This window comes from Nematostella vectensis, chromosome 6 (assembly GCF_932526225.1).
Source record: "Nematostella vectensis chromosome 6, jaNemVect1.1, whole genome shotgun sequence".
NCBI lineage: Eukaryota > Metazoa > Cnidaria > Anthozoa > Actiniaria > Edwardsiidae > Nematostella > Nematostella vectensis.
The window spans coordinates 14,154,541-14,172,265 of NC_064039.1; the positions used below are offsets into that span (position 1 = coordinate 14,154,541).

The window sequence follows — 17,725 nt, forward strand, 5'->3', positions numbered from 1 at the left end:
GTTAAGGAAAACAAGCCTTGTATCTGTTAATGACATCCAGTGAGGCTAAATTAAGTTTGTAGCGAGGTCCTTGTAATGAATGAACAAATTTTAAATACAAGGAAACATTATTATTGGCCAAACTTTGTTCCATTTTCCATTCTCTTATCGTCAAACTTTTTTGAAATAGGTGTATAAATACTTTTGGGGTTTCTGTGGAAAGCTAAAAAATGGCGCGTTTGTGATTGCCATCTCTCGCCAAAACAAAAATGCTTGAATTGCAGCTTCTTTTTGCCTTCCTATCCCCGGTTCCCCCAATTTCCTAAAGATTGTCAATGATGTGGTTCTGTATTTTTCTAGTTCTTTCGTTTTTCCGTGATTGGTGGGGCACACTTTCATTTCTTAGCTTATAACATATATGATAATGAATAAAAATACCGTTCACAACGAATCATTTTTAACATTTATTAATAACAACCATTATAAAATCTGGTTGATTTGTATAGACGCTAACGACAACATCTGAGCTTCTAGTCAAAGTGTTGGGATTTGGGGATTCACCGACACCGAACTTGATCGGGATAGGAGGGAGGGGGGGGGGGGGCGAGATGGGAGGGAGGGGGGAGGGGATCGAGGAGAGAGGAGCAGTTAGCAAGTTCGAAGTCGATGCATCTTAGAGGGTTTTTCATTTGTTCTTGTTTAGTTTGTTTGTTGTTCTTTCAAGTTCAAACGTCGTATAATCCATATGAGCCGTATTCAATGCAAATACATGCAAATGAAGATAAAACAATCGACTTGATTCATTTGCATGTATTTGCATTGAATACGGCCCATAGATAATACGACGTTTCAACTTAAAACAAAGTATTTGTTGTTGTTTACATCCGCACAGTTCTACAGGGTTCCAAGCATAGAGCCCTCTATTATATAAAGATGAAGCTCGGCTTATGAATATGCTTGATCCACGCTAATATTTTCTTTTTCCTGGCGTGCCTAGGGTTACGAAGGCGCTAGTCGACCATGACGATCCAGTCTTTTGGTCCCTCCTGCCGTCCGTACTGGGGAATAACGACAGTGTAATAGCAAGAGTTGGTAAACAACCGCAACAGAGGATCAACAAGTCACAATACCATAACAAAATCAGCAACATAAAAAATACAAAAACAACAGAAATCTTCTTGGACTAAACAATGAAGGAGTAAAAACAATATTATTAATATAATAGGAATAGGGCGAGAAAAGCTAGTGCACAAACACTAGATTGAATACTTTCAGTCTGATCAGTGAGCAAAAGAATTCTGCGTTATTTCGTGAACCTAAATTATCGTAATAACAGCAGTGGGAAGAATTGGAAATAGAAAGGGAGAGGTATTCGAGGAAAGTGTGCGACCCGAGAGTCAAACCTAGTAGAACACTATGCCATGTCTAATTACAGAAGCGGATTCAAGGGTGGTGTCATGGGTTTAATGAAATCACCCTTTTCAAACAAACGTTGCTTGTCCTCAGGAGAAGACAATTACGGGCTTGAAAGAACATGGTGAAAAATCCTGAATGCACCACTAAATTGAGTAAGTGAGAAGTGCCACACTTGACTGAGTAAGTCGGTTATTCGAGGATAAGATGTTCAGGACAGCAGACAGTACGATAATCTACGAATGTTTCTACAGATCACCTGGATGCCTGTGAGCTCATCATAGACCCTCTTTGTCACATTCAGGTTTTCCATTGTTGGAATCATGATATTCTACAAAAGCATTAACACAGCATTAACAATGTTTTATGTCTGCATATAAATATTTTATGAGTACGATAACTATAATATATCAATCGTTGTCGTTGAAGTCATATTCAACGACCACGCTGTTTTTTTATCCCTCAACAATACAATTTTTAGTTCTTACTGAAAAGCAAACAGCAAATCAAAATCGCCGAAAAAAAAATAATGACAATGTCTTTTTGCATTGAGAAATTCCTTGTATGGAACACAGGATACTGCCTTAGGCAAGTAAAGTACAATGATCTTATTTATTTCAGGGAAAATCCCACTGATCGCAATCATTAAAACATCCGCAACAATCCCTACTACTGTATCTCCACCATCTGCCCTGAAGAAGTCTTATAAAAGACAAATATTTGGGAGTCGAATTCCAGTTTTTAGTGTTTTGTATTCCACCATCAGTATCACCACCACCACCACCCACCATCACCATCACCATCACCATCACCATCACCATCACCATCACCATCACCATCACCATCACCATCACCATCACCATCACCATCACCATCACCATCACCATCACCATCACCATCACCATCACCATCACCATCACCATCACCATCACCATCACCATCACCATCACCATCACCATCACCATCTGCCAAGAAGAAGTCTTAAGACGAAAATTTGTCAGAGTCGAATTCATTAAGAATCAAACCGGCAAACCTTTCCATGATATGTACTAAGTTATATTTTTACTTTCGATAGCAATATAAAAAAACCCTCAATATTTACATAAAGTATTCTATTCTATTATGTGTCTTACTTTTCCTTGATAGAATATTCTGTTGATAGGGCAAACAACACACGCTGTGCCAGACCCAAACATTTCAAGCATCTGTAAATAAAAACATCACAAATTGCATGTTACTGTACAGTGATTCAATAACACTCACCTCTAGCTAAAGAGGGAGGGGCAAGGAGTGACAGATCCATTCCACTTGACTAGATGGCGCACTCAAATAAAAAGAAGCGTGTGAACTAGGAGATATACCTGAGAATAAAAATAACCAAAAAACTCACCCCCTCGCCCATTGACTCTTTTTGAGCTGAATTTACAAAAAACAGACTGAAAACAGATACCTCCCCCCTATTTTGAGTTTTATACAGCCCGTCAAAGTCAAACACAGCTGCACCTAGTCAGCGGTATCCAAGCTTTCCAACAGTGCTTTGCGGTCCCCACTTTTAATCCCTCGTCGTTGTGCTGAAGCCAGCACAAGTTGATGGTTGCTTGTATTTTTCATCAAAAATACAGCTATGAGCATATTAGGAGAGTGTCTCAGGACATCATAAAGTCTTTTGGGAGATAATTGAGTGCTTTGCTTATGGATATTTGCAAGCAAAGGTGGATTCATGATGATTTTTTCTTGTTTGGCTTTGCCTGGATGAAAAAATAATTTTCTAATGAATCACCACAGCTCTCGTAAATGCTGTCTTTTCTGAAACCAAATTGATTCCAAAATTGTTTACACTGCTTTTCTGGGTCTGTATGACCTGGAATTGATTTGTTTGGCTTCGGGGTGAAAAGAAAATGGTAAAAAACCATCTGATGGTAAAAAACCATCTGACTTTGGGGAGAGGAGTGTTGACTGGCCCTCCCCTCGTGAATTTTTCCCTGGATCTCCCAGAATGCTTTTCAATCCGTAAAGGCATCTTCGTGGTTTTACAAGCCTTCAAGGAGTGGACATTGTGTTTTGAGGCTATGGAAATGAACCTGGAGGATCAGAATAAAGGTATCTATTTGTGTCTTGAGCTGTGTTTACTGATCTCTCTCCCTTGTGTTGTATTTTGAGCGTTTTATTGAAAGGGGTGATTCTGCTTTTCTTTCCTTGTTCGATTTGAAATTTGTCAAAGAACCTGTGCTATTTTTTGGCTTAAGAGTAGTTGCCAACACCTTGGTTGGATGCATATCTTCAAGACCATTTATCCCTTAGACTGATGCCTGGGTATCTTCATCTTGTTGTGTTTAGTTTGCATTTATGAATTTTTTGGGTTGTGGGTACTTCCCAAAGCCGGTACAGGCCGGTTGAGGGGTCAATGTGTTAAAATCCTAACTAAATTCTAAAATTTCATTTTTCCCCGCTTCCCTGTTCTCTGCCCTGTTCTCTTCTGTAGCTTCACAGGCCTGGCAATAGGGGCCTTATGCAACGATGATGGCAACATGGACTTGGCAGAAAACAATGGAATTTGATACAGAATTCAATAGCAGCATATAAAAACTCCAACTTTCCTGGTCAATTGAGGATACGGACGTTTGCACTGTAAACTACTCTAACTAGTTTTGCTACTGTAGAAATAATGTCTTACTTTTCTTTATCTGTCTCTGACTATAATGTTTTGCTTATTACATTGCAATTAAATTGGAGTTGATTACCAAGCGCAAATGCAATTGCTTAAGGTATGTTTACCCTGTTCTCTTCTGTAGCCATCAGAACGTCCTGCATATTAAACGTCCTCTCTGTCACCTTGAATTCACCCTGAAGAATAAAAAAAACATTCAGAAAAATGATGAAACACAGTACAATTAATGTGACTGCACAATTTCTTCAAGTGTATTATTCGGATGATCTACCAGAACACAATATAACAAAGATGATGAGTCTGTGCTTATCACATACAGTAGCCAGGGCTAGTATAAATGAGTCTATAGTTCCTTACCCATCGTTTAGCCAGGGCTAGTAATGAGTCTATAGTACCTTACCCATCGTTTAGCCAGGGCTAGTAATGAGTCTATAGTTCCTTACCCATCGTTTAGCCAGGGCTAGTAACGAGTCTATAGTACCTTACCCATCGTTTAGCCAGGGCTAGTAATGAGTCTATAGTACCTTACCCATCGTTTAGCCAGGGCTAGTAATGAGTCTATAGTACCTTACCCATCGTTTAGCCAGGGCTAGTAATGAGTCTATAGCACCTTACCCATCGTTTAGCCAGGGCTAGTATAAATGAGTCTATAGTACCTTACCCATCGTTTAGCCAGGGCTAGTAATGAGTCTATAGTACCTTACCCATCGTTTAGCCAGGGCTAGTATAAATGAGTCTATAGTACCTTACCCATCGTTTAGCCAGGGCTAGTAATGAGTCTATAGCACCTTACCCATCGTTTAGCCAGGGCTAGTATAAATGAGTCTATAGCACCTTACCCATCGTTTAGCCAGGGCTAGTATAAATGAGTCTATAGTACCTTACCCATCGTTTAGCCAGGGCTAGTATAAATGAGTCTATAGTACCTTACCCATCGTTTAGCCAGGGCTAGTATAAATGAGTCTATAGCACCTTACCCATCGTTTAGCCAGGGCTAGTAACGAGTCTCTAGTCACACCTGGGAGAATCAGACCATTTAGGGGTGGGGTGACAAGCTCTTTCTCTGTAAAGAAAACAATAATTTTACCAAAGATGAAGAAATGTAGCTCATATACTTGAACAGCAATTACGACCAGCCAGTTTAAAAATTGAGAAAAAAAATTAATTCCAGTGTAAAGTAGAAATAACTGTGCTGTACATACCTCCATTTTCATTTATCCAAAACATGAACATGTTCATTGTGCCGACTTCTGTTATCTGTATGTAATTCAACAAAAAGACAACTTTAGCATTTATTATGTGATGTGCAAGGATTAAGATACTGCTCACTTATTGAAATCACAAGCTCATTTTTTATTTTTCAAACAGATCATACCTGATGGTCCTCTCCAAAGAGCCATAGGACCTGCTGAAGACCTTGCCGTTCAGCATTCTGTTGAGCCAAGATTGTGGGGGCATAATTTCTGCAAAAAAAAAAGAATGTGATTGTTTGAGGCCATAAGCCTGCCAGTACATGATGCTTTCAGTGAACATGTAGGGCAATTTGAAATCGCACAGCTAAGGTCTAATAAGACTAAGTTCACATAAACACAAGGAGAAGCCTCAGTTTGATACAAAATTCTATGTACCTACCAGCTAGAAACACATAGAGCATAGAATAACACAATCCTATAACTTGTGAATACTTTGTAATCTTACTTATTTGTGAACAGTTTGCAGGCTTTTCCTGTATTTATGCTTTCTTAGTGTCTCTGTAGAACAGACAAATTTAAACTGGAATATCTATTACCATCTTACCCGCCCATTTTGCAGTCACCTACGCCACCAGGCCACGCCCGCACATAATGGGGGTCGGCAAGCAGAGCCACAGGGTTGAAGGTACCTGTCCTGAAGTATGGCCCAACAGGAGAGAGTATTACGAACAGCATGGCACTGTTAGCCTTGTTTACCCCAAGGGATGCCTGAATTGATAAGGAAAAATCTTGGTTATTATGCTTTGGGCATAAAAGAGAGAAAAATACAATCTGGAGAAGAATACCCTGTCAAAAAAGGCTATCCATTACTGTTAGAGTTGTGACATCAAGCGGACACCCCTGTGACCCAGCTGGGTGCATGTAGAACCTTGATGTAACAATACTCAATACACAATTTCAATATTACAATCATCTTGCCCAGTCCCTTAAAAATCACAGAAAAATGGTATGGAAATCTTGGTATGCTGTTTGCTTTATTAACTACTTAATCAACATTTCAATAGCTAGGGTTTTGTTCTTAAAGTATATGCATTTTACAGCTGAAAGCTATGTATTCAATCATAGTATTTAAAATACATACCTGTGTCCCGATCATGGTTGGCCTGATGTATAAAGAACAAGTGTTGGAATGTGGTACCCATTCTCTCTCCAGATGGATTAACTTACGGATGCATTCGACCATCTCCCCACTGTTGAACGTCTGTAGATGCATAGCCATGAATCCAAATGTTACAAACATACAATACACAAGAAGCAGGCCAAATACTGAGGTAGTGTGAAGGACCAAATGTTTTACTGTATATTTATTGATTTAGTTTGTAGCCTCCATCAATCAAATGATAATTCATAGAATAAAGCATAAAGTAAATATAATGTAGTAACAATGGCATTACATTACCTGATGCTCATTACACCTATTTTCAAATGTATGCTGAATTCCGTGTTTCCAATTTTCCCATCCTTTGAGCAGTTCTGGCTTAAAGGTGCTAATTGCCTAACCGTGACAGCTCTGTGATTGACTTAGCTTCCATATAGGGGTGTGTGTAAATAGTTCATAGCTATTATATTCTAAAGCACGAGGTAGTGAGTTCAGTTCGCCTTAGTAATCGTTGTAAACACATCTATCACCATTAGTATTTTACTCTTTTCTTTCCCTCCCACCCACCCAGTGGCAGAGAAGCTTTACTTGTCAAATTTTAGTTATTCATGTATAATTTTTGTAGAGGCAAATAAACTTCTCTCTTAGCCAAACATGCAAGCAGTGTCTCTTCAATTTGTTGTTGTTGTCACGGTTGAGTAATTTTCTGTCATTCGAAAAAGTCATTTTGACAAGGCAAGTACATCATGGATGTCATAAGCATTCATATATTAGACCAGAAAATGCTACTCTGGGACACAGGGACGTCAAGAGCCTTGACATACATTTAAAAATGAGTGTAAAGCTATATTCACTGTGGACAAGCACTATCACATGCTATACTCACTGGTAGACAAGCCCGAGCGGCAGAATTGTTCATTCTCTTCATGTTCATCAGTGGACGGAACATCCTAATCTTGCCATCATCACCCCTGTATGCCTTCATACCCTCAAAACACTGAGGACAGAAACACACACAAAGAATAAAAAAAATAAAAAGGTACCAGACTTGGATTTAGGACACTACAGTGGGCCAAAGCAGTAAGTGAACAGTGCTCTAGCAAGGAAGACCATCCATATATTAACCATTCAATTGAAAGAAAATTAAATAAAATAATACCCCACTCCCATCCCATTATGCTAACGTCTGAGTCCCCCCTGGGGCTGTATAGATCTGATATACCTCAAGGCCGTAGTGTAGGGCCGAGGCTGCTGGTGGAAGTGACAAGTTCCCATATGGTATAATCTGTGGGTTGTCCCAACCATCTTCGTCTGACCACTTCACGATGAGGGCATGGTCTGTAAACTCTTTTCCAAATACTAACGTGTTGGGGTCTGGTTTGGGCTTAGGTTTGTTTGTTTTCTCAATAAGCAAGTTACTAGACTGCAAATAAAATAATTATAACAATAATTATAACAAAATAATTATAACAATAATTATAACAAAATAATTATAACAATAATTATAACAAAATAATTATAACAATAATTATAACAAATATCTATTCCAACAACAAGAAGAAAAACACCTAATAACAACTGGCGCCCGTTTCTCGAAGCACCCGAGAATTCTTGGGCCAGAAAACTTTATTTTGCATTTTTGCTAAAAATTTCGCATTTTTTCCTTTTGAAGAACCAGTTTGAACTTCCTCTTGGTTTGTATTCCAAATGATTACACTCAATAGGGCTATTTTCGAAGTTTTGCTGAAGCCAAAAAGTCACCCGAAAAGTCTCGGGTGACTGTGAGGTCCCGAGAACTTTCTTAATGTTTAAGCCATGTGAATTTCGGGCCCAAGAAGTTCGGGAAAAGTCAAAATCTATAAAGAGAATCATTCTTCACATGAATCCTTGTGGTAAAATACGATGTTTCATGATATTTCAACACATTTAGATACCATAAATTTTATAGGATTAGCCAGCTTTTCAAATTTAAGAAATACATCGTTTTCGGGCCCGAGAATTCTCGGGTGTTTCGAGAAACGAGCCCCAGGACATAAAAAATACCATGCATAAGATATAATTTATACCAAGCAAAATATGTCAGAATCAATTTACCAGGGTAAGGTAAATGATTGTGTTCCCAGATAATTGTCTGTTTGTATCAATGATTTTGAGGATAGGAATTTAATATATTTAACATTTTTGTATTTTTCTCCCCCCCCCCCCCCCACCCCCTTGCCATTAAGTGAAAGTCCCCCTCCCCACCCCCTTGCCATTAAGTGAAAGTCCCCCTCCAAGCAAAAAGCTTGATCCGGGACTGGCTAGTGCTGTACAAAATTAATTTACCTTGATATCATGATAGGAAGACAGTTGCCGGGCCTGAAATTTATATTAAAATTTGTAATGATGAGTCTTTATCATTATATTAAGAATAATGATCAAATAATTCTTGAAAAAAGTATTGTTAAATTCATTTTATTGCAAAATAAATACAGCTTTCAGACATGAAAGCTCTTTTGCTCTTTATAAATGCATCTTTAGTAAAGACTCGGCAAAAGATGAACGAATCACGGCCCTATTGGTCCTCCTAGTTTTCATTACAGTTTTTATTGGCCCTAGCTCCTAGTTTTCATTGCAGTTTTCATTCTATTGGTCCTAGCTCCTAGTTTTCATTACAGTTTTCATTTTTCGTGTAAGCTAAGGGGAGTAATCTGAACGCTTTGTCATGAAAAAGGAATCGGTATTATATTTCTTGTTTGTTGGAAATTTAAAGGAGAGCTATCATTAAAATTAAGCTGTTGTGATTGGGAAATTATTTTTACTTTGCCGGTCAAGAAAGGTGAGGAAACCACATCACATCTTAACTTAAAAATAGAGCTTATTATTGCAACTGTACAACATATTAGCCAACCCCAAAAATAACTACTTACTAGTTGCTTTGCATTAATGGAATGCTTGGGCCATGCCCTGTACAGGAAGGAAGATTGCAATTTTCCAATCGTCGGTAAAAGTCCTACTCGAGCAGCCATTTTGAATTTTCGATTTTGCCACAGGCCTGGCTACAAGGCTAGACAGCAGGGAGGGGAGGGTGGGGGCAGAATATACTTTCACTCTTTCAATTCTTCGCTATAATCAGGGGCGTAAATAATGAGTGGCCTAGCCCCCCCCCCCCCCTCTAGCAGCCAAAAAATACAGTAAATTTATGAGACATTATCTAAAATACAGGAGAAACTGCATTAAAAGTTTCTTTTGGGCCCCCTCCTGTTAAAAATCCTGGCTACGCCGCTGGGTATATTCAAATATTTGCCTGGGTTGACATTTCTTACACTATATTTTTCATACAGAGAAATGAAGTCAAAGAATGACTTTGATAGTGGCTGTGCCTAAGTTAATATCGAGAAATCCCTCGGAGGCTAGCAAAGCGAGAAACCCCGTGCAAAGAAAATATTTATTTTTTCTTCTTTCTTTAAAATAATTATTGAGCAATGATTAATAGGTGAATATTATTTCGCAAACAACATTTCCACAAGAAAAATTTTCTAGTGAATGGCCTCATACTCTCCAATGTGGGCCATCCTTGCTACCCAACCTTATTCAAAAATTGTTTTCAGGCTTATTCTGGGTTTCTTGGACCTGGAAATGTTTTGTTTGGCTTCGGGGCAAAAAAACTGTTATGATTCTGGGGGAGGAGATTGCCCGCCTGTCTGTCAAGGTGTTTCCAAGACTCCCATGATGCAGTGCAGGCATGCAAAATGGGCTAAACATGGTGACTCGCTTCTAATGGAGGTTCTGGCATTGATTATTGTGACTGATTGCTGTAAAATGGGACCTGACGGAGCGCAATAAAGGTATCTATTGGTGACTTGATCTGTGTTTGCTTGTCTCTATTTGTAGCTCGGAATATTGTGTCTTTTTTGGTAAGAAATGTTTCTGAGTTTAAGCATTTGTTTACGAATTGGTCGGAAATCAAGGTTGATATTTGACAATAGAGTCAATTCTATTACATTGCTTGGATGCGCTTTTGAAGGTCGTCTATGCCTTGTAGAAGTTCATGAGTATCCAGGTCTGGTGATGTTTAGTTTGCATTTTTTACGTTTTGGAGTTGGGCCTATATTTTACAGGCGTCTCAGGGCGTAATAGTAATGAAAGAATTAAGCATAACAACCAAAACAGGAATAATGAATGGATATTTTTTCCAAGACTTACGACACACACTGTATAAGAAGAAGTCTAAAATACAGAGCACGTCTAACTGTACGCTGGTGATACGCTAAGACCAGACGACAATCAATGCGGTACAATCCAACTCTAAACAGTTAACCAATGTAAAACAATTCAAGAGGAGAAGGGATTTGTATACATTAATTATTAAATAGCTAGCATCAGTCAATCAAAAGAATGAGGATGTGGAAAAAATCACCAGACTTGTTTGCGTATATCAATGCAGGCCTGTACCCAGTGGGGTGCAGGGGGGTGCGAACGCACCCCATCCCCACAACGGCCAAAGCTCTTGTAGACAAAACTAGAGAACTCCTCCCCCCCCCCCCCCCCCCTCCGCTTCCCCGAAAAAATAAGGTCCACTTTTCGGATTTCCCCCCCCCCACCAAAGATCCTGGGTAAGGGCTTGGAATAAAGTAAAAATAACTGGTTAAACTAGGCGACATGTAGCGTTCGACATATTTTCTAAATGTTTCCTAGTTTAGCCACTACCATAACATGTAGTAGTGCAACGGCAAATTTCGTAGAGCGCGACATCCTACAACATTTCTTTGTCGCGGCTACAAGATTTGGCGCAAGTTACCATGTCTCTCTGGGTGGCTTAACAAGGACACATGCAGGCGACACGTATCGCGCCATGCATCTTTAGATTGATAGTAAAATTGCCGACGTCTCAACGAGAGGGTAAGAGTGGCAAGTGAATTTTGATAACAAAGAAAAGAAAAAGAGTTTAATGTTCAAATAGTTTTCTAAAATGAGAGAAGAAAATAACTTTTCGGCCACGAAATTAAAATTAAACACATCCTTGGTTAAGACCTGCAAGAGATAGTCAAAGTGGGAGGGCTACAAACGATAGTGGAGGCAAATACTTGACTTAAAGAATAAAGTGTAAAGTGTCTTACAAAGACAAACAGAACATATGTCCACTCAAGATGAAAGCGAATTGGAAAACGTCTTGTAACACTCCTTGCATTATCTTAACAATACTCGTGCTCTCGTGCTATATACTCGTTCTACCTAAAGCTCGGTCTGTGTGATTTAAGTTATGGTGCACAACCTTCTTCCAGGGGTACCATAACCTGTCCCTTAGAGGGGCCCTTGTACCTATCAGCCCCGCCCTGCGACACCCACGTGCGAGGTCCCCCTTTGTGACCAACCATCCACCACGAGGCCCTGTATTCCGGCCACAGAGGGCTGACACCTCCGATACTCTGGATCGCCTGGTGCGCTGCAGCGCCGGTGGATCCAGCTGTGTCTTTCACGGCAATAATGATCACGGTGTTGCTAGGCAAACTTTCGATGTAGGCAGCCATTTCTATCGGAGCTGTCGAGGACGACGGGTGCGAGTCAAAAGCAGCTCGACTTATGAATGAACCGTTGGTTGAAAACGCCACGATGTTATGCCCTCTTTTCTATGGAAAAAGTGTTGGTAACATTATAAAATTCCCTTTTTATGCAATTATGATGCCTGATGAAAGATTTTCTTTTGTCGGCCATCTTAGATTCTAATCGCTTATGGCGCAAGCCTCAACGGCCGAAAAAAAAATACAACACAATAACAGAAACAAGAGCCCCAAAGTGAGCTTTCTTTATCGGAAATGACCAATTCATTATTTGTTGGAGGTCAGACATCAGACTGACTAGACTATAAGTTTATACATACATTTAGGGAGTAATCTTTGCCATCAACAAAAATCCGGGCAAGTCCATTGTTTGAATTTTTAGCCGGATCATCATAGCCCTCGGAAATGACGGAGACATTGAGATGCCCTGTTATAAGAGATGAGATATCACAAGCGAAAAAAAAAAAGTGATGCACACGCATTTGTAAAATTTTAGAAATTTTAGTCAAAGTGTAAGGCCGAGGCGTCATAAATGTGTGATTTTTTTTACCAGTGTACAAAAGGCGTGGCTAGTTTTTGTGGTGTAAGTGATTGATTTGATGAAAAAGATCAACTGCGGGCTCTGTATCTGCGATCATACATCATAATTTAGTTTTGATACGCAGAAAATATAAACTGAGATGAGCTAAGATCCCTAGGTTTCAGGGGCGGATCTAGCCCCCCCCCCCCCCCCCCCCTCCCTGTAGATCCGCTACTGGGTTTCATGTTCTCGGAGCCAGTGCTGAATAACGTATGCGCATGCGCGTGCTTTGGCGAAAACAAACACAATCGTAGTTCTGAATCATTCGAGTGAAGGTACGAAAGGCATACTCCAGTCGCTGTTTTGACTAACTGTACAGCATTAAAACCATACTGTACAAAAGATGACAGATTTGTTTGATCATGAGTGAGTCATAAAGAAAATTATAGCCTTAAGTTTGCGCTAGTTTTCTTAGCATTCGCCAAAATTTGACAGTTCGCCGGTAAAAAGCCGCCATTTCAAAACGAAAAGGCTGGTTTAGCCGCGTGGTACTGGAACTAGTCTTGCGTTTTTCAGCACGGTCGTTCTCGGAGATGATCTGTGAGGCGATGCTGGGTCTAAGATTAGCTTTTTATTGATGTCACACCAGGGCCGTAGAAGGGGTGGGACGTGCCACCCCCTCTGTTCCAAAATGTGCCCCCGTAATGTTTTCTTTATGTATCTGTGCACCCCTACCCCCCCACCCCTCCCCCAATATTTCTTGAAATTTTTGTAAAACCTTCAGGAAACCCGGTAAGTATGCCTGGTGGAAGAGGCTGGCTGTAGAGCCTAGGTTCCTTCTTTACTCACGGTTGCGAGGTTCGCAGGCTTCACAGGGAGTAGCTCCAGAAATCTGGTAATAGGTAAAGGACAAATTATTTTTCAAAGGGTAGCTCGAATTATGAAACTACACCAAAGTTCTACAAGCCTTCAATTGTTTTTTTTCTAAGAGTAACATCATAATAAGTACAGGGTGAAAATGAGTGTGTGAATGAATAAATAAATGAAGAAGATGAGGGTGGTTATTGAGTTCACGGAATCTCCTTTTTATTCGCCAGTCATTTAAATAGAATAGGAAATAGAGGCTATCTGCATTTTTCTGTACTCATTTAGGACAACAGTAATGTTAGGCTACAGTAAACACGACCGCTTATAAAAAAAACAACGATTTTCAAAATCAGGCTGAATAGGTTCTTGTAAATTGGATTCCTTTTGACAAATCAGGCTGTTTCGGCTTTTATTTGGTTCTTTTTTTTTTCATAAAATAAAATAAATTGGAGTAGCTAATCACTTTCATTGCAGCTGGGAAGCTGAATTACGAGAGCGCAGATTCAGACGTGGTCGAGTTGAAGGCATATAGGAAGGCGCCTCAGGCAGCCGCCATACAACTCATGTCTGACCACGGATCACAGCTAAGATCGAAATTGTTGGTTTTGTGGAGGGATGAAAACCGGAGAACCCGGAGAAAAACCCTCGGAGCAAAGGCAAGACCAACTAACTCTACTCACGTCGGAACCGGGAATCGAACCCAGAACCCAGTGGTGAGAGGCACAGGCACTACAGAGCGATGCTCTGCCAACTGCGCCACCTAAGCTCCCATACACTGAACAATAACACTAGTGACTAGTTTAAGAATGTTTGCTGACTTTAGTCAATGCTGAACACAACATATAAGCACAGGTTGTATTTAACTGCAGTACATGTCTGCAATGCACCAAACATTTATTAGAAGTATTTTTTTTTTGTCTTGTCATCAACAAGTAATAGTATAAACAATATCCACAATTTCACAATTTTTGATCGTCTTTTAAATAAGAACCATTTCTTTCCAAATCCCAAATTCCTAAAAGAACTTTTCGAGTACTAAACCTACCTTTACACTGTAGTGTGTAAAATTAGCATCTTTTTCCAACGAGGCCCACTCAGTATCGAAGGTAATATCAAAAAGCTCACAAACCGATCCTTCTTTGATGCCGGATTTTAGAGCAGTTACGTTAACGTTAACAGAAATACACCAAGGCATTCTCAAACAAGCGTAGATACAACTGTCGTCACCTTTGCTCCATTGTTTCAGCATCGTTCTGTTTTGGCTTAATGACAAGGTGAGGCGACTCTGAAAATGGGGTACAAACGTATTTCCTCTACTGTTGGGTGTGGCCTCACAGCTACGAATCAATGCAACCATTTTGGCGATTATTGTGAAAAGGTAAACGCCGAGAATTAGCTCTCTTGCCATGCTTCTGGGAAGTTATGACACTCCCCAGAATTGACGATAAAAGATATTTTTCACCGTTACTCTAATAAATTATTTATAATACCTTTCAGGTGCATTATGTTATTTGCGCTACATTTTACATCAATAATAAATGTGAACCAAAACACTGAAGTAAGCATGCAAACTAGTTTTTCTTCTTCTATCTTTTGTTGTGTGATTTTGAAGCTTAAAAGTTCACAGGTACAAGTACTTTTCTTACGAGGATAGGGTGAAATAGGTTCTTATAAATTAGGGTGGATTTTCACGAATCGCATTGTTTAGGCTCTTAATTGGATCTTATTTTTCTTTCTTAACCACCGAACAAAAACAGTCACAGTGAGAGTGTTTGCTGACTTTAACCATAATAATCAATTCTGAATACTTACAAGCCCATGTTGTATTTAACTATTGTATGCATTGCCACAGTTGTCTAAGATTAAGGGCACCAACGTTTTTTTTACCTTGTTATGAGGAAGGGCTCATTTAGTCAAGGCATTTTATGATTACACCTATCACTTATTTCACCAAAAGGTTTCTCTTCACAATATTTATCAATAAAAAATGTTTACAGTCTTAAGAAATCGGGGAACATCCCGATATCTATTGAAAAGCATCTTCTTTTGTCAGCTATCTGGATTCTATAAATGGATTCCTTAAATGGCTTTGTAGGAGAAAGTTCCTTTTAAGGCTGTAGTCACTGGGTATCCTTGTCGATTTTTGAGCTTCAAATAAGAATCTAAACTAGACCCTGCACGCAGGGTTGACTGGGATACCTGAGATCTGCCACTTGTTTGTTATTTCTTAAACATTTCTTTGGTTCACTGCCCTCAATGTGCTATCACTTAGGGTAAATTTATTTTAACACCCAAAGTGAGTCCTATTGTATTAACAATATAATTTTATTGAAATGTATTTTTTTATTCAAATGAGAGGGCTATAGAATATCCAGACTTGAATGAAATTTATAGAGCATAAAGATATTTTCAAGATCAACAACACTACAAAAATATTACAAATCTCTAAATTTTATTGAAAATGTTCCATAAAAATAAAATGACATTCAATGAGGGATCAAGGTATTTTAGGGAAATAATAAAACTTATCTAAAGGAAGGACCAAAGTACCAAAATAATTTTCATAGATTTAAGTAAGTACTTACTACATATTTTACACTTACATGACTTACTGCTCGATATTCTGATGGATCTTGCTCAATTTAAGTTACACCTATTTTATTGAAATCGACATGGTTAAAAGGATGACATTCAATAAGAGAGATCAAGATATTTTATAGTAAGAAAATAAAATTCATCTCAGGGTAGCCGGTCAAGTTTCCAATGTAAAGTAGATTCATCGACAAAGCGATTTGTAGGAGACGATTTCCATCAATTGTTCCCAACTACTTCCACTTAAAAATTGATTAATGTTCTTAAAATCTTTCACTTATATCAATCTAGCCAAAACAAAGCATAGATAAACTTTCAAATTCTGAAAAGGGAATTGAATTTTATTGAAATTGGAATTTTCTACAGATCTTTGAAAATTTTCCTGGCCGCGCGAAAGGAGATTGAATCGAGTGAATAGTTCCAAGTTTTGATGTCAACAACGTATTTTCCTTATACCCGTTAAAATTCAGAGACGGCAATACCACAAAATATTGGCGAATTGTTTTCTATTGCAATGCATTTTGCTGTAGGTTTCAAAAACAGCGCGCGCCCGTGAGAATGTCGCCATTCTTGATTGCGAATGCAGCACGCGCGCACAATGCAAAAACAATTCAAAGACTAAAACATATCTGCTAAATTTTGCAGATTTGTTCCCTGAAGTTAAATAATCATTTGACTACCAGGTAAAGATATAAAGATGACGGTAAAAGTTGTAACCACACAACGTTCTTAAGCAATAACTAAGAAGACATGAACACGGGAACCGGTTGAGCGCTCATGTGTTTTTCAGGGATGGATCCAGGCATTTTAGGGATTTATATAGTCAGTTAATAAATTCAAGGTTAAGTTTCACCGTGCTGTATAAAACTTATGGTCATTTAAAACTGAGTGACTTCATTCATCGATTAGTCAGTTTAAATACACTATTCATACCTAATTCAACCAAATTTGTGTTCTTGAAAGTGTGGCGAGGCAAGTACCAGTTATTCTCTTCAAATACCCCTTGGCAATATGCAAATGGTGTGATTGTAATATATAAAAAAACAACCTCCCCTTGCATTATAACGTAGCTTGTGCCACAGCAACTCGTATCAATAATTGACTCCATGACCTCTCAATTCTAAGCAATTTTACGGTGGATTATCCTATCTAGTTGCTGATCTATTGGTACTTCTCCTCTTTGCATGTTTCTCCTAGATTCATCCGTTATAGACACCGAAAATTCGTGTACTGGTCAATTTTGCTCGTGTGGTATCTTACGCTAATGTCGAAAGTACAAGAGGTGATTTAACTAGCCTATTTACCTTACTGAAATAACAGCCGAAAATCTTCCCAAATAAAACACAGGGCAAACAGAAATGCCATTACTCATGTAATTTGGTTGACATCTCGATCTACGTCACAAATGACTGGACCCAGGCCTTTCAGTTCACGGCCTTTTTTCCGAAGGTTGACCAAAATACCTTAATATTACAGATTTGAGTTATTCGCGCGAATGCGTGTTTTATGGGGTCCATACGAACCACATACCATTTGGAAGATGAAAATATAAAGAAATGACAAAGTCTATCAACTCTGAAAGGTTATATGGACTTTAAGCAATCAAGGTAAATACCTCGAGTCCATTTATGAGTGTCCAGAACACATTACGTCTTGAAGTAAGCTGTGTGAGTCTAAAGCAGGCAGTAGATAATTCTAATCTCGAGCCTCACGTGTCCCGGTGTGCGACACCTGCACACTGCAGACCAAACTTGCAGACTGCAAATCATATCGGAAATTCGATGATTGACAAGT

The 17,725-nt window shown here is 39.0% G+C and overlaps 2 protein-coding genes across 2 annotated transcripts; both read right to left on the reverse strand.

Annotated features, from left to right (window-relative positions):
* Positions 1-430: 430 nt before the first annotated feature.
* On the reverse strand, positions 431-9,450 carry LOC5506714 (branched-chain-amino-acid aminotransferase). Its single transcript, XM_001627377.3, has 13 exons — positions 9,322-9,450; positions 8,738-8,770; positions 7,635-7,835; positions 7,299-7,409; positions 6,395-6,514; positions 5,858-6,021; positions 5,436-5,523; positions 5,263-5,317; positions 5,038-5,123; positions 4,168-4,236; positions 2,526-2,597; positions 1,652-1,723; positions 431-1,037 (listed from the first exon to the last, which is right to left on the reverse strand). The coding sequence occupies exons 1-13, from the start codon at positions 9,418-9,420 to the stop codon at positions 990-992; spliced, it is 1,218 nt and encodes a 405-aa protein (XP_001627427.2). The 5' UTR covers positions 9,421-9,450; the 3' UTR covers positions 431-989.
* A 1,847-nt stretch (positions 9,451-11,297) lies between these two features.
* On the reverse strand, positions 11,298-14,815 carry LOC116614309. The gene is made up of 4 exons (XM_048729282.1): positions 14,385-14,815; positions 13,322-13,364; positions 12,273-12,379; positions 11,298-12,021 (listed from the first exon to the last, which is right to left on the reverse strand). The coding sequence occupies exons 1-4, from the start codon at positions 14,745-14,747 to the stop codon at positions 11,653-11,655; spliced, it is 882 nt and encodes a 293-aa protein (XP_048585239.1). The 5' UTR covers positions 14,748-14,815; the 3' UTR covers positions 11,298-11,652.
* Positions 14,816-17,725: the final 2,910 nt, after the last annotated feature.